Source organism: Hyaena hyaena, unplaced genomic scaffold, assembly GCF_003009895.1.
Source record: "Hyaena hyaena isolate Hyena2069 unplaced genomic scaffold, ASM300989v1 scaffold_142, whole genome shotgun sequence".
Lineage (NCBI taxonomy): Eukaryota > Metazoa > Chordata > Mammalia > Carnivora > Hyaenidae > Hyaena > Hyaena hyaena.
Genome location: NW_024080774.1, coordinates 2,264,435 through 2,277,200, shown reverse-complemented (window position 1 = coordinate 2,277,200; position 12,766 = coordinate 2,264,435). Strand labels below are relative to the sequence as shown.

The 12,766-nt window shown below is 43.1% G+C and overlaps 1 protein-coding gene across 1 annotated transcript in view; it reads right to left on the bottom strand.

Moving 5' to 3' along the window:
• Nucleotides 1-12,766, bottom strand: part of NLGN4X (neuroligin 4 X-linked) — a 241,101-nt gene that overhangs the window by 115,932 nt on the left and 112,403 nt on the right. The window contains exon 2 of the mRNA XM_039238547.1: nucleotides 8,517-8,669. Coding sequence (XP_039094478.1) covers nucleotides 8,517-8,669 — 153 coding nt within the window. The remainder of the gene's footprint in view (nucleotides 1-8,516; nucleotides 8,670-12,766) is intronic.

Sequence of the window (12,766 nt, the reverse complement as noted above, 5' to 3'; positions counted from 1 at the left end):
GAGCATGAGTCAGGGAGGGGCAGAGAGAAAGGAAGACACAGAATCCCAAGCAGGGCCTGGGGTCTGAGCTGTCAGCAGAGCCCGATGCGGGGCTCAAACCCACAAACTTTGAGGCCGTGAGCTGAAGTCGGATGCTTAACTGACTGAGCCATCCAGGCTGTTGTACTGAATGCAATGAAAATCATGCATGCAATGGCATATTATTAACAGAATCACCAAAGCCTTCCACTGATTTACCTGCATAAAGATTTTATCTCATCCACAGCTAATGGCCAAAGGATGGTTGCATGCAGTGTTCTACAATAGTTCTGATATTTTTTATACTGGAAATTGCATGCCTCATTCAAAAAAGCTACTGCTATTTTTTTTTTTAAATAAAGGATACACTATCCTAAGCAGTAGGCTTAACATACCTAAGCAATATGTTCCTCTGTAATTTTATTTGAGAAATACATTTGCATTGTTAAATCTACAAGGCAGGTGTGCTATCTGAGAGATAGTTTTCTTCCAGAAAAATTCACTTTGAATCTGTAACCTTACATCCACTAGGGTCATTTTCATGAGGCCAATGACTTCTTGACATGTGACTCGTCAAAAATAGGAAGGTATCTTCAAGAATAGGGCCCTCCGGGGAATCCCTGCCGCGGGCTGTGCGCACATCTGTGCCTTCTTGTAAAGGAGGTTTAAGCAGGTGTTCAGGAAAAGGCCAGAAGAAAGAAAAACTGACCTGTAAGCCAGACTTGTATAGTCAGGGAGCGTTTCCACCTTAGCGGTTTATAAATGCCCTGCCTTTTGCAGATCCTTCCATTGTATGACTTTTTTTAAACGTTTATTTATTTTTGAGACAGAAAGAGACAGAGATTGAGGCGGGGAGGGTCAGAGAGAGAGGGAGACACAGAATCAGAAGCAGGCTCCAGGCTCCGAGCTGTCAGCACAGAGCCCGACGCGGGGCTCGAACCCATGAACTGTGAGATCATGACCTGAGCAGAAGTTGGGTGCCTAAATGACTGAGCCACACAGGTGCCCCTCCATTTTGTGAGTTAAAAGTACTCATTTCCTTGAATATATGGAGGGAAGACAAGATATGAACTTTGGAGGTATTTATCTTGTTAGGGATGATTTAAAACCCACTTCTCGGACAGAATGATCGGCAGAATCTGAAATACCGGCCACGTCCATCAAGCTAATGGATTCTGACCTTCAGGTTCAATGCTCCTCCTTGGAAATTCTTACCTTCCTCCCGTGCCCTAATGCCCATCACTGCATTCCTTGTCGGTAGAAGGATGCCTGTATCGTGCATTCCCCATGAAGACAGCGGCCATTTTACCTTCAACAACTAAAAAGGATCGACTGTTCATACCCTGGATAGGAAGCAACATTAAGAAAACATGCAAAAGAAAGAACGTGTCTTCTTTTCGAATTAATAATCAGAAACGGACTCTGGTCTGAATGCAAACATTCCCAGGAAGGGAGTTTTTAAGGGTGACCCCGTGTGATTGTTAACTCAAGCTCACACGCTACTCTGCAATCAGTGAGGTGGAAATGATTGTATTTACTTCATAGTTTCTTCAATCGAGGGTGTCCCAATAGCTTGATTTCCAAAAATGACGATGCACACAGAAATAAAATTCCACCTTCCTTGAGGAAATTCTGAATCATTCACAAAGGATCAAGAACATTCTCCGCAGCATGGCACCGACTGGTCAATCGTTACACTCACTTGATATTAAAAGAAAAAAGGCTTTGGTTCTAATTTCTCCTGACCATGGTTTTCTTCATGCCCCCCCACCCCCCCAAAAAAAAACCACTCATATACCTGGGTGTCTTCATGTGCCACCGACCTTTCTTTTTTCTATGGACCTGTTGGCTCTCAACAGGAGGGACCTCTCTGCCTTGTTCATGCCCACCTTCCCATGAAGTCACCTTCCTCATTACAATGCCTTGACCCCCTGCAATGCCTACCATGTCTGCTCCCAGGGTCCTCTGATTCCCAAACGCAGGACTCTTATTTGCTGAATAAGTCAAACCAATGCAGTGGGCATTTTCAGCCACCAGGAGGCAGAAGAGGAAAGTCCAAGCCAACAGTCACCAAGGGCAGAATAGGACCATCAACTGGTCCAGGCCCAGAGCCCAGGTTCTACACCAGCAAAAACAAAGACCTGATGATGGTGTTTCCAAGTGGCTTTGACATGCATGGAAACCTCCTGATGAAGAAGACAATGGAAGACAATGCATTTAGACGGTGGGGGGGTGGGGGTGGGTTGGAACATTTCCCGGTTTTTCTATTTTGCATAAATTTTGGCACAGAGAAGAAACAAGACTAAGTCTCCCTTGAGCAATGTATGCACCCTATGGGTGTGTTATCTAGAGTATATATATATCGGTCCACACCAGCCCATCTGACAGGGTCACATGAGCAGGGAGTGCAGGAGGGAGACCCAGAGGCTATCCCTGGGGGTTCACCATCTCCACCACCGCCACAGGGGATATAACCCTAAGGGTACCTTCCCATCCATTCCACCACCGACTTTCAATATCCTGGATCTGAGGGCTCCCACACAACTGCTCTCGCCCCTGGATCCCATTTCCCACTATGTCTCCCCAATTCCTTTACTTTTGCATGGTTATGTATACTTCCCTAAAATCAACACTTCCCTTTTCCTCTCTACCCCTTGAATCTTTCACCACATTTTATTTTTTTAATGTTTATTTTTGAGAGAAAGAGAGACAGAGCGTGAGCAGAAGAGGGGCAGAGACAGAGGGAGGCAGAGAATCTGAAGCAGCTCCAGGCTCTGAGTTGTCAGCACAGAGCCCGACAAAGGGCTTAAACCCACAAACCATGTGATCATGACCTGAGCCAGAGTTGGATGCCCAACTGACTGAGCCACCCAGGAGCCCCTACCTGCATTTTAAATGCAGCTGAGCAATGCATGGTTTCTAAGACACAGAGAGGCAACACTCCCAGTGAGAAATCAAATCAGGGCAAACCTGTAGTGAGATGAGACCATAATGGAGCCAGGAGGGCAGCATCTCTGCGAGCAGATCGTCAAAGTGGGGGGATTACTGTTTTCCTTTATATATACACGTGTGAACATTTGACTGGATCGAGAAGATGTGTTCCATTTGTAATTTAAAACAAAATCCTTAAGGGGCGCCTGGGTGGCTCAGTCAGTCAGGCATCTGACTCTGAATTTTGGCTCCGGTCATGATCTCAGGGTTTGTGAGATCAAGCCCTGCATTGGGCTCCGTGCTGACAGCACAAAGCCTACTTGGGATCCTCTCCCCCCACCCACCACGTGTCTCAAAATAAATAAACTTTAAAACATTACAATAAAAAAGCAAACCAAAATCCTTAGTAAGAGATGAAAACAAACCAAAGATAGCAAAGGGTCTAAGAAAAAAATAAAATGGTGCAATTAGCAAATAGCAAACAACAAACTCTCCAAAAATGGAGGAGATGCACTCTGGTACAGCAGCTTGACATTTTCAGCAGAGGTACCTAAGGCGTATTATAGGGACCCAGCAAGCTATCACGATGTAAAATGCTTGTGCAGGTGACACACAGTATATAATTCAGATCATGGCTCTTTACAGGGACGTATCGAACCTCTGCCCCAATGATTCCCAGACTCCTTTTATGCAGTGGACTCGCACATGGAACATCGACATATCAAAGGCGTGACAGCGAGAGTCCTCTGGTTGATGTCAAAGAGCTGCGTGCAAATGCCACCCACCTACCCTGCATTTCAGCGGGAACCTGAGACCCCATGAAGGAGACCAGAACCGGGAAGGGGGACGCACCATCAGAGCAGGCATGTGGCTCAAATCCCGTGAATTTTAGTCTATTGATTGATTTTAATGTTTATTTATTATTTTGAGAGAGAGAGAGAGAGAGAGAGAGAGAGAGAGCGCTAGCAGGGGAGGGGCAGAGAGAGGGAGGCACAGAATCCGAAGCAGGTTCCAGGCTCTGAGCTGTCAGCACAGAGTCCGACACGGGGCTCGAACCCACGAACCGTGAGATCATGACCTGAGCCAAAGTCAGATGCCTAACCAACCGAGCCACCCAGGCGTCCCCAAATCATGTGAATTTTAATCCGATTGCTCTTTTGGCTCAGCAATTGCACTGCCTTTATTTCAAACCATTTCTGCATTAGATTCCAAGTTTTGACACCACCGCATGTAAATGAAGTGACGCAATTACTGACCTTAAAGACAACTTCAGGATGAGCCGTACGCAACCTTCCCAGAGACAAACATTTTAGAACAGAAAGAACACCTGAGAAACGAGCAGGTGCTTCCCATACTTTTTCGAATGCTTGAAAAAGTCAGTTACATAAATCTACGGGCAACATTTCCTAAAATGGTACAGTACCTGTCAGGCGAGAAATCCAGGAACGTCGCCATCTGGCTTGGTGGTGTTGACTCCATTACGGGCAGCGCTCAGCAGACAGGCACCAACGGTGGGACAGCAATCCCACCCCCGCTGGCCCCTAAAGCGTTAGATCTCCATGCTGCTGCGGGGATGCAGACCGCCCTCAGCGAGGTCCGTGATAATGAACGAGCTATCAAGACCCACGTGGAGGTGCAGAAGAACACACTGTACGCGTCATAGTCACAATTTTGTATCTGGATCAACTAAAAAGTGCATCTGACATTTTGGGTAACTAAGGAAGCCACATCGGTGCCGAACTCAGTCTGTCGTTTACCTGATTCATGCTTCATACTGAGGGGAAGGCTAGATGTGGGATCTCAGTGGACTATAGACTTGACTATAGTCAACTCAACTATAGACTTGAGCCTTCCCTCAGCCCTGAGCTGGGATCTCAGCACTGATCCCCACAAGGGTTGTTGCTGGGAGTCAACCCTTCACCTCCACGCCTCTCTTTCTTTGCAAGTAAAGTAAGCGAACCCATCCAACGGGCTTTGTGAGGATTAAGTGAGCACCTACAGCGATCCGTGGCTGGCCAACAGCTGGCTCTCAATGAGTGGGTGCTATTGCATACAAGTCAGACCGTTGTGAAGCAAAAGTAACTTAAAGCGTGCACGAGGCTTCAAGTTGCAGTAGTGATACCCAAAAGCAGTGTTACCACGTGAGGTAAACTCAAATGAATGTTTTAAATGGAGGTAGAATGAACAGACTCAAGATGGAAAGACAAATGGGAGACAATGAAAGAGGGAATGGGCAGGTAAGAGCCCCAAATAAATAAATTCCAGGTATTTCCACCAGAAAGCATTTGTGAGGACATTTCTCTTATATGTCTATGGTCTTTGGACGCTCATCTCAAAAAAAATAGGTAAGTAAGAGGTAGATCTGATGGTACTCGAATGTTCGATATGCATGCCTTCCTAATGACCAAGGTGTAGACTGTAAGAGAAAATGTGTTTATAAAAGAGCATCTTTTTTGGAAATAAATGGAAGACGAGTCTGATGACTAGACTTCATGGAGACATGAATAATGACCTTCTAGCTCTGATGATACCGCCCAGCTTGCCTGGCTCCATTCCAGTGTATTAATAGCATATTAACAGCCCTCAAAGTATTCCGGACTAGACAACAAATTATATGGCTGATGGCTGGTGAGACCGTGTCACACTGTTCTGAGTAAAGAAAACATTCATATTCCAGAAAGCAAGTGTCTTATAATCATTAACTTTTTAAATTAAGGCTCAGGTTAGAGGGCAGTATTTGATAGTACGATTACGTGTTTCACCGGCTGGGATTTCATGTGCAAAGCAACAATATTTGTACGTTGTCCGGCGGTATGAGTCAGAGTGGAAATTATAAGGTATTTGGTGTTCTCGCTGCCAGCACTGGGCTATAAGACTTCACACATAAAGCCCGTAAGCTTTTATATTAGATGTGCAATCATCTTGCAAGGCAGGGAATGCTAGATCCCTGTACAGAGACTCCGAAAGGAATTGGCTGCTTTCCTGAACATCACAGCACAGACGTGGGATGGGGGAAGACGCTCGTTCCCTTCTGCCTCGTTCTGAAATCTGTGTTCGTTCCATGCATCAGCCTCCTGTATCATAATTCCTGTTGTTAAACCCTCTCGTTTGGGTGGGAAAACAGTATTTATTACTCCATAAAAACAATAATACCAAACAATATTTTTCCCTTTCGTAGACAGAAAAAGAGCACTTATGCACTAATGACTTTCTGAAGACGAAACTCAACATTTCAACGTTTTGCTAAAAACATATCTCTTCGTCTCAAAAGCACTAATTAGAACGTCCGTCGCCACGCATGGTGGTGCCATTTTATTCGATCGTCTTTTTGAATATCGGGATGGCAATGGTTTAAAAATATTTCTCAAGACTGAAAATAGCCTGCTTCCTGCAAGCGAAAAGGAAGTGCCCCGTAGCAGTGTTTAAGAGGATCGGGAAGAAATGCAAGATCTGCGATAAAGATAAACCAAGTCACATTTCAGCATCTCTCGCACTCTAACGGGCCAAGTTGGCACGTTTCACCCCAGCAAATAAAAGGGGGTCTGTGGCGTTCTCAGGGCCTCCACAGTAGCTCATTCGTGGGATGTAAATAGACGGGCATAGAGATGCTAAATCGATTCTTTGATTTCTCTGTCGCCCACTAGGGCTCTCTGTTTTGCCACCGACTTCTTTTTTAACTCTCAGGAGCAAAAGGTAGACTTAACATTTTTCAGTGGGAAAAATTTTGAGAGCAAACTTTTATCTTTTCCTTAAATTATCTGTATGCATACATATGTGCATGTGCACCTATATGTATATATATGCGTATGTAAATATACACATTTATACATATGTGTGTATACAGTGTGCATGTGTGTTCATAATCCCACAGCATTTCCCAGATCTGCACAAACAGGCCAAACTGATAAGGAATCACCATGTAGACAGAGCTCCATACTACTGCTGGGCTTTGGGGGTGGGAATCAATTTCCTTTCAAATCTAACCTTTTAAGGAACATCAACACATCGTGCACACAAGAGAATATTCTGTTACTCCACCAAAGCAAGGATTTGTTCAATGGGCATTGCTTCATCAGAAAACAGAGCCCAGAGCCCCGTCCTCGGTCTGATGATGCTACGCGGGGTCCCATACACGGCCCTCTTCGAAAAGGCAATGCGCACACTGCCCTGACACGCGGTTTCCTCTCTCCACGCCTTTGTCGGGAATGGACCTTTTGTGACAGATCAAGAAACACGATTTCCTGTTTCCAGGACTAGCGGCCAAAGCAATTAGCCAGAAAGTGCTGAAGAATGTTCAGAAATGAAGGCAATCATTGCCATGTGATGTTAACCACAATGATTCTACAAAGACCTGGCTCACAGGACCTATGAAAACAGAAGAACTAAAATCATAAACCGACAGGGCTCTTGACACTAAAGCTTTTTACTTTCTTTAACGTACAAATACCCGCGGGGAATTTCCAGGACTTTATCAATGCTCCAAAAGGCTCAACTTTGCAAACAACTGTGGGTGATTTGCATTTGTAAATTACAGATGCATATCTACCTCTCACCCCGCTCCAGGGGGCTTTCCTTGGTGGATGTTTTCACATGTAAATGATGAAATGATGAAATGAAATGATGAAAAATGCTCAAAATAGAATGAAAACATCAAGGTGAAACTAAAATAATTCCTGGTAATATTTGTGCATTTGGGGAGAACATTTTGAGCCTTAGATTTTGTTTGGCAAAGCTCCACTGGCTCACTCTATTTTTTAATTTACTGTAACTGACACATTTCACTCGTCAGAACCACATTGTCAGAGCTTTACGGCACCGTCGCAAGGCACTGTTGTCTTAAAAACAAACGTTTTCACGTATGCCTAGGAATGTTAGTCATCAAGTATACAACGGTAGACAAAAAGATAAATCTCAAAATATCTACCATCCCAAATATCTATTTTTCCAAGCCCCCAGTGCGGAAAAATGAAATAAACAGCAAAACCACGCAGAGCTTTTACTTGTGGATTTCCGTGCACTTATCCAGCGACCTCTTATCGTCAATCAGAAACTGTCGCAGATTTGAAATCAGAGCCAAGGTCCACTGTATGCAAATAGAATGGTCATTGTAACCCCACAGCAGAGGCACAATGGTCACAGATGGTCAGTTAAGGCATTAGGTGAAAGGTTTTCCAACACAGAAGCTAAAGACAACCAAAGAAATCTAGTATCTGTGGCCATCATCACCTCTTCCCAAAGTATCAGCCATCAGCAAATGTGTTCCCTCTACAGAGCTGTGTCCCACAACAAAGTATTCATTTGGCCCAAAGATAGAAAAGCGTTTCAGTAAAACTGCATTTTAATTTGGAGTCTGCCTTTGTTGGAGGAAGGATAGGGGTTCCCTAAAATACAACTCAAGAGTTAAAAATTGCATGCCGGAAAAAGGCGACCGAACAGCTCCTGTAGGGAGTCCAGGGAAACAGAACGTTCCAAGGGCTGGAATGACATAGTTCAAATCCGCTAGAAAGTACAATAAAAGCTCCACTTTGCCACTGCCCCTTGCACGCGTACCCAATGCCCGCACTCACCCAGAATTCCCAGTCGGTAGTTAATCGTGATCACGATGACGTTGCCGTAGCTGGCCAGCACGCTGCCGTCTATCATGTTCCCAGTGCCCTCCATGTAGGATCCGCCGTGGATATAGACCATGACCGGCTTCTTACTGTTCTGATCATGGATGTCTGGAAAAGAAAATCAAGTAAGGAAACAGGATAAACAATCACCCTGAGGAACTGATGGTATGCAATGGGCAAAGGGCATGGATTACTATTTATTTTCCTTCTTTGGACTGCGATCAACCATGGATCTACTTGGGATTATATACACCTTGGTAAGACTGCCTAAGAAAAGTGCTCAATGTCATTCTATTTTCTAGTCACAGAAATGGTACTTTTGAGAAGCATATGGACATTTGAAGTAATAGGAATGCCTATGTACATTTCCGTATCTATCTAAAACACTAAAATATAGAGGATTTCGATGAAATGCTTACTTCCTAAACAGGGCTCAACTCCTAAAAGGTGACTTATTAAAGAAGCACGTGGTATTATCATTCCATCATCTCAAGAAGTGTGCGCTCTGCTTCAAAATGATCGTTTATTTTTATCCTAAGTGCCGTCTTCATTCAAACATGAGACTACAGATGCATTTTCAACTTAAAAATGAGGATACAGGAGTACGAGTGAAGCTGATGGTGACAAACTCCAAGTAAAAGGTTAAAAATTATCAACAGAACAGAAACGTGTAAAATCGAAAACAGAGCAAAACAAGGTGTCCAAGCAAAGTCTTTGTTCCAGTTCACTGACTGCAGTGAAGATCTCAACATAGTTAAGTAACAAAAACGAAAGAGATGTAGGGGGCGCCCGGGTGGCTCAGTGGGTTGAGCGTCCAAATTAGGCTCAGGTCATAACCTCCAAATTACGCTCAGGACCTCAGTTCAAGCCTAGGTCAGGCTCGGTGCTGACAGCTCAGAGCCTGATGCCTGCTTCACATTCTGTGTCTCCCTTTCCCTCTGTCCCTCCTCCACTCACGCTCTGTCTGTCTCTCTCTCTCTCTCAAGAGTAAACAAACATTTAAAAAATTAAAAACAAAAAAACCCCTAAAGAGATGTAATAGATATGACACAAGACTCTGACCTCAAGATGAAATGACTGACATGCAACATATTTTCGGAGGGACATAAACTCCCATTGAGATTTGCAACCACCAGCTGCTCTTGGTAATAACTCTGTGGCTCTATTTCACAACGATGTAAAAACAGTGTCTCGAAATGGTCTCTAAGGACAGAAATTCAGAGACCCTGTGTCCATTTGTGGAGCCCACTTTCTGAACAGGTACTGATTAAATCACCCGTTTAAATCAGTCCTTAGGTTTATGTTTAACGTATACGAGTGACCTCAATTATATTTCTGAGTATCTATTTGTATATAGAGATATATTCACGTATGTGTATAAATAATGTATATATCTGTATGTCGTCAAAAGAAACCCAAACGTACCCAGTGTATGCTTATTGTCACCTTTTGTTTCAATAAAGTGTTTGTTTCTAGTCATTCAGCAAGACTCTTCCGACATCTCAAGAAAGGAATTTACAGGAAATGAACCACTATCATTTGGGTGGGGGGAGGGGCTGCTAATAAAATGAATTATGATCCCAATCTCAAAACGAGTTCATCGGCTGCCCCAGTAAGGCAGCTGTGGAAACCCACTGGTCACAGTCAAGTACAGAAAAGAGTGTCACACTCACATGTCCCTGCGGATCCTGAATATGTAGCAGAAGAATAGATCTTATTTTCTCACATAAAACTCAAATATACAGTAAAAATCCTTTCTTAACCATTCGTTCAACCTGTGCTGCGTGACATTCTGAAATGCACGGCTGCCTGGGAAGCTGTGGGCTCTGTGCCATGTCTTCCTGCGTCTGGCTTCTGATCTGCTGGGTTTTGTTTTTAGCTGTACAGGCTGGCGGGTACTCTGCTGTGGACTCTGACGGCTACTTGAAGGGGTTTTCTCGGAGAAAATGCTAGGTTAACACCTCGAAGCCTCCCACGCTCAGAGAATAAGGTTCCCCGTAAACTTGAGGAATAATAACAAGATGCCCTGTTAATTGAAAGTAAAAAATTAAAAAAAAAAAAAAATCACAGGGTATTGGTATTCAATGAAAACTAGGGGGCATTTTACTGGGAATCAAGTTGCATTTCAAGCACTGGGACAACGGAGTCTAAGAATCAGATGGAAATGGTCTAATAAGAGATGCAGAATAAGAGGTAAATTATACATACCCCTGGCTGGTGTAAGAGAACCAAAAAAAAAAAAAAAAGGGGGGGGGGTTGGGTTTTAGTACATTTTTTCTTTTTTTTTCTTTTTACATGTACTAATAGAATCTTTTAAATTTTTTTATTTTAATACATTGCTTTTCTTTTTTTTCTCTTTACATGATCTAATGCAATGTTTTTTTATCTTTTTATTTGTATCGTTTTGTTTTAATACATTTTTCAATTTAGATCAAACCGCAGGCATTCTGGGGCCTCCACAGCGGAGACATTGGTGGGGGAGTCGGGTGCGGGATGTGCTGTTCCAAGGCCATCAGGAAAGAGCTTGCAAACAAGGGTAGGGACAGCCCTGGGAACACAGGGGTGTAACAATAATAATAAAATAATGACAAAGTGAAGGGCAGGGATGAAATAGCGTTGGCCAAACATCTTGGGCCCAGGCGGATTAAAGGGCACCATCAGGGACTCCCTGCTGCCTGGCAGGAAGAAGTCCCCTCGAGCCCCCCTGCCCTACCTTCTCTTTCCCCCCAAAAGCAAATGTTCTTCAAGGGCCTTGGTCCTGGGACGTAAATACAAGGAGGTCCCTGCACTCTGTTACTTGGACGGGAGAAATGTGCTTTCCACGAGCCTGCCCGGCAACTTACTGGGGACTTCGTTTCTTTGAAACTATTTGCTCTGCTGAAGGCATAGGGTACAGTGTGGTCCTTGGGATTTAGAGGCCACGATCTTCCATATTTTCAAAAGCATCAGTTTAGTTCTGGTGGCTAATCTGTCGACCAATTTGGGATCTTTCAAGAGGCAAAGTTTCATAGCAAACAAGCATTTTTTGGGGGGGGGGGCGGGGGGAGACAAAAACGTTTTCAAAATAGCCGTGGTTTGAAAAGGAAAAGGTAGAGATGTAGGTGTTTGGCCTCTTTATTTTTCACATCTTCTCTATCGCTGTTTTTTCACCCTCCCCCCGCCCCCCGTTTAAATGCTGCTAAAAGGCAGGTGTCAGAGAAATGAGATCTCGTTAAAACACTTTTTCATGTATTTCACTGTGAGCCAGAGAAGAGTCTTTGAAACCTATTTTTGAATCCGGAAATCTAAAAAAAAAAAGATAAAAAGAAAAAAACAACGAAGCAAACAAAACCAGAAATGCCAGACACCCAAAAAGTTCTACAAAGGTGTCTTACAGAGTCTGGCAGCTCGTAGAAGGAATTTAGAAAATCAAATCTCCAAAATGCAATATTAACTTACAAATAACTTGGGAAGGAAGAAAAGAAAGTATACATGCATATTCTAAAATTTCATTTTCTCTTCTTATGACCAAGCCAAAAAAAGGGGAAAAAAAAAAAAGGAAAAAGAAAAAGAAAAACATGGGATTCCTTGTAAATAACATTTTTTAACTCACTTCATATTTAGAAACGTGTATACTTCTCATAGGTGGCTTGCATTCATCGACAGGTCATTGGGATGAAAAAGCACAGTTGTTTCCAAACAAGAAGAAAATAAAGAAGCACACAAAAGTGTACTCATTTCAGAGAAGGGGAGGAAAAAGAGATTGAAATTAAAAAAAATAGAGAGAGAGATATAAAATCATGCATCAGGGTCGAGCTTTGAAAAAACAAAAAATACCTTCATCTTCACCACGGTCATTACTGGTTATATCATCTGCGTTTTTCTTTGTGTTGGCTCCTGGGGTCATAATGAGAAGGAAAATAAAGGGAAAAAAAGAGAATTCAAAAACAACAGGTTTGCAAAAAAAACCAGAAGAGAGATACTACCCAGTAAAAGAAAAAAAATGTCACACAAAAAGTTGAAATTTGTTACATTTGGATTTCAAAAAAATGAGGTAGGGGCGATGCAAAATGCATAAAAACATAAAGATGTCAAGAAGAACGAATTCAAAACATTACTTGTGAAAAATAGTCTCTGTCCTGTGAAAATGCAGTTTGGGGCGGTTAAAATGATAGTACTCCAAAAAAAGAAAGAAAAAAAGAGCTAATGTGAGTTGGAAAAAAAAA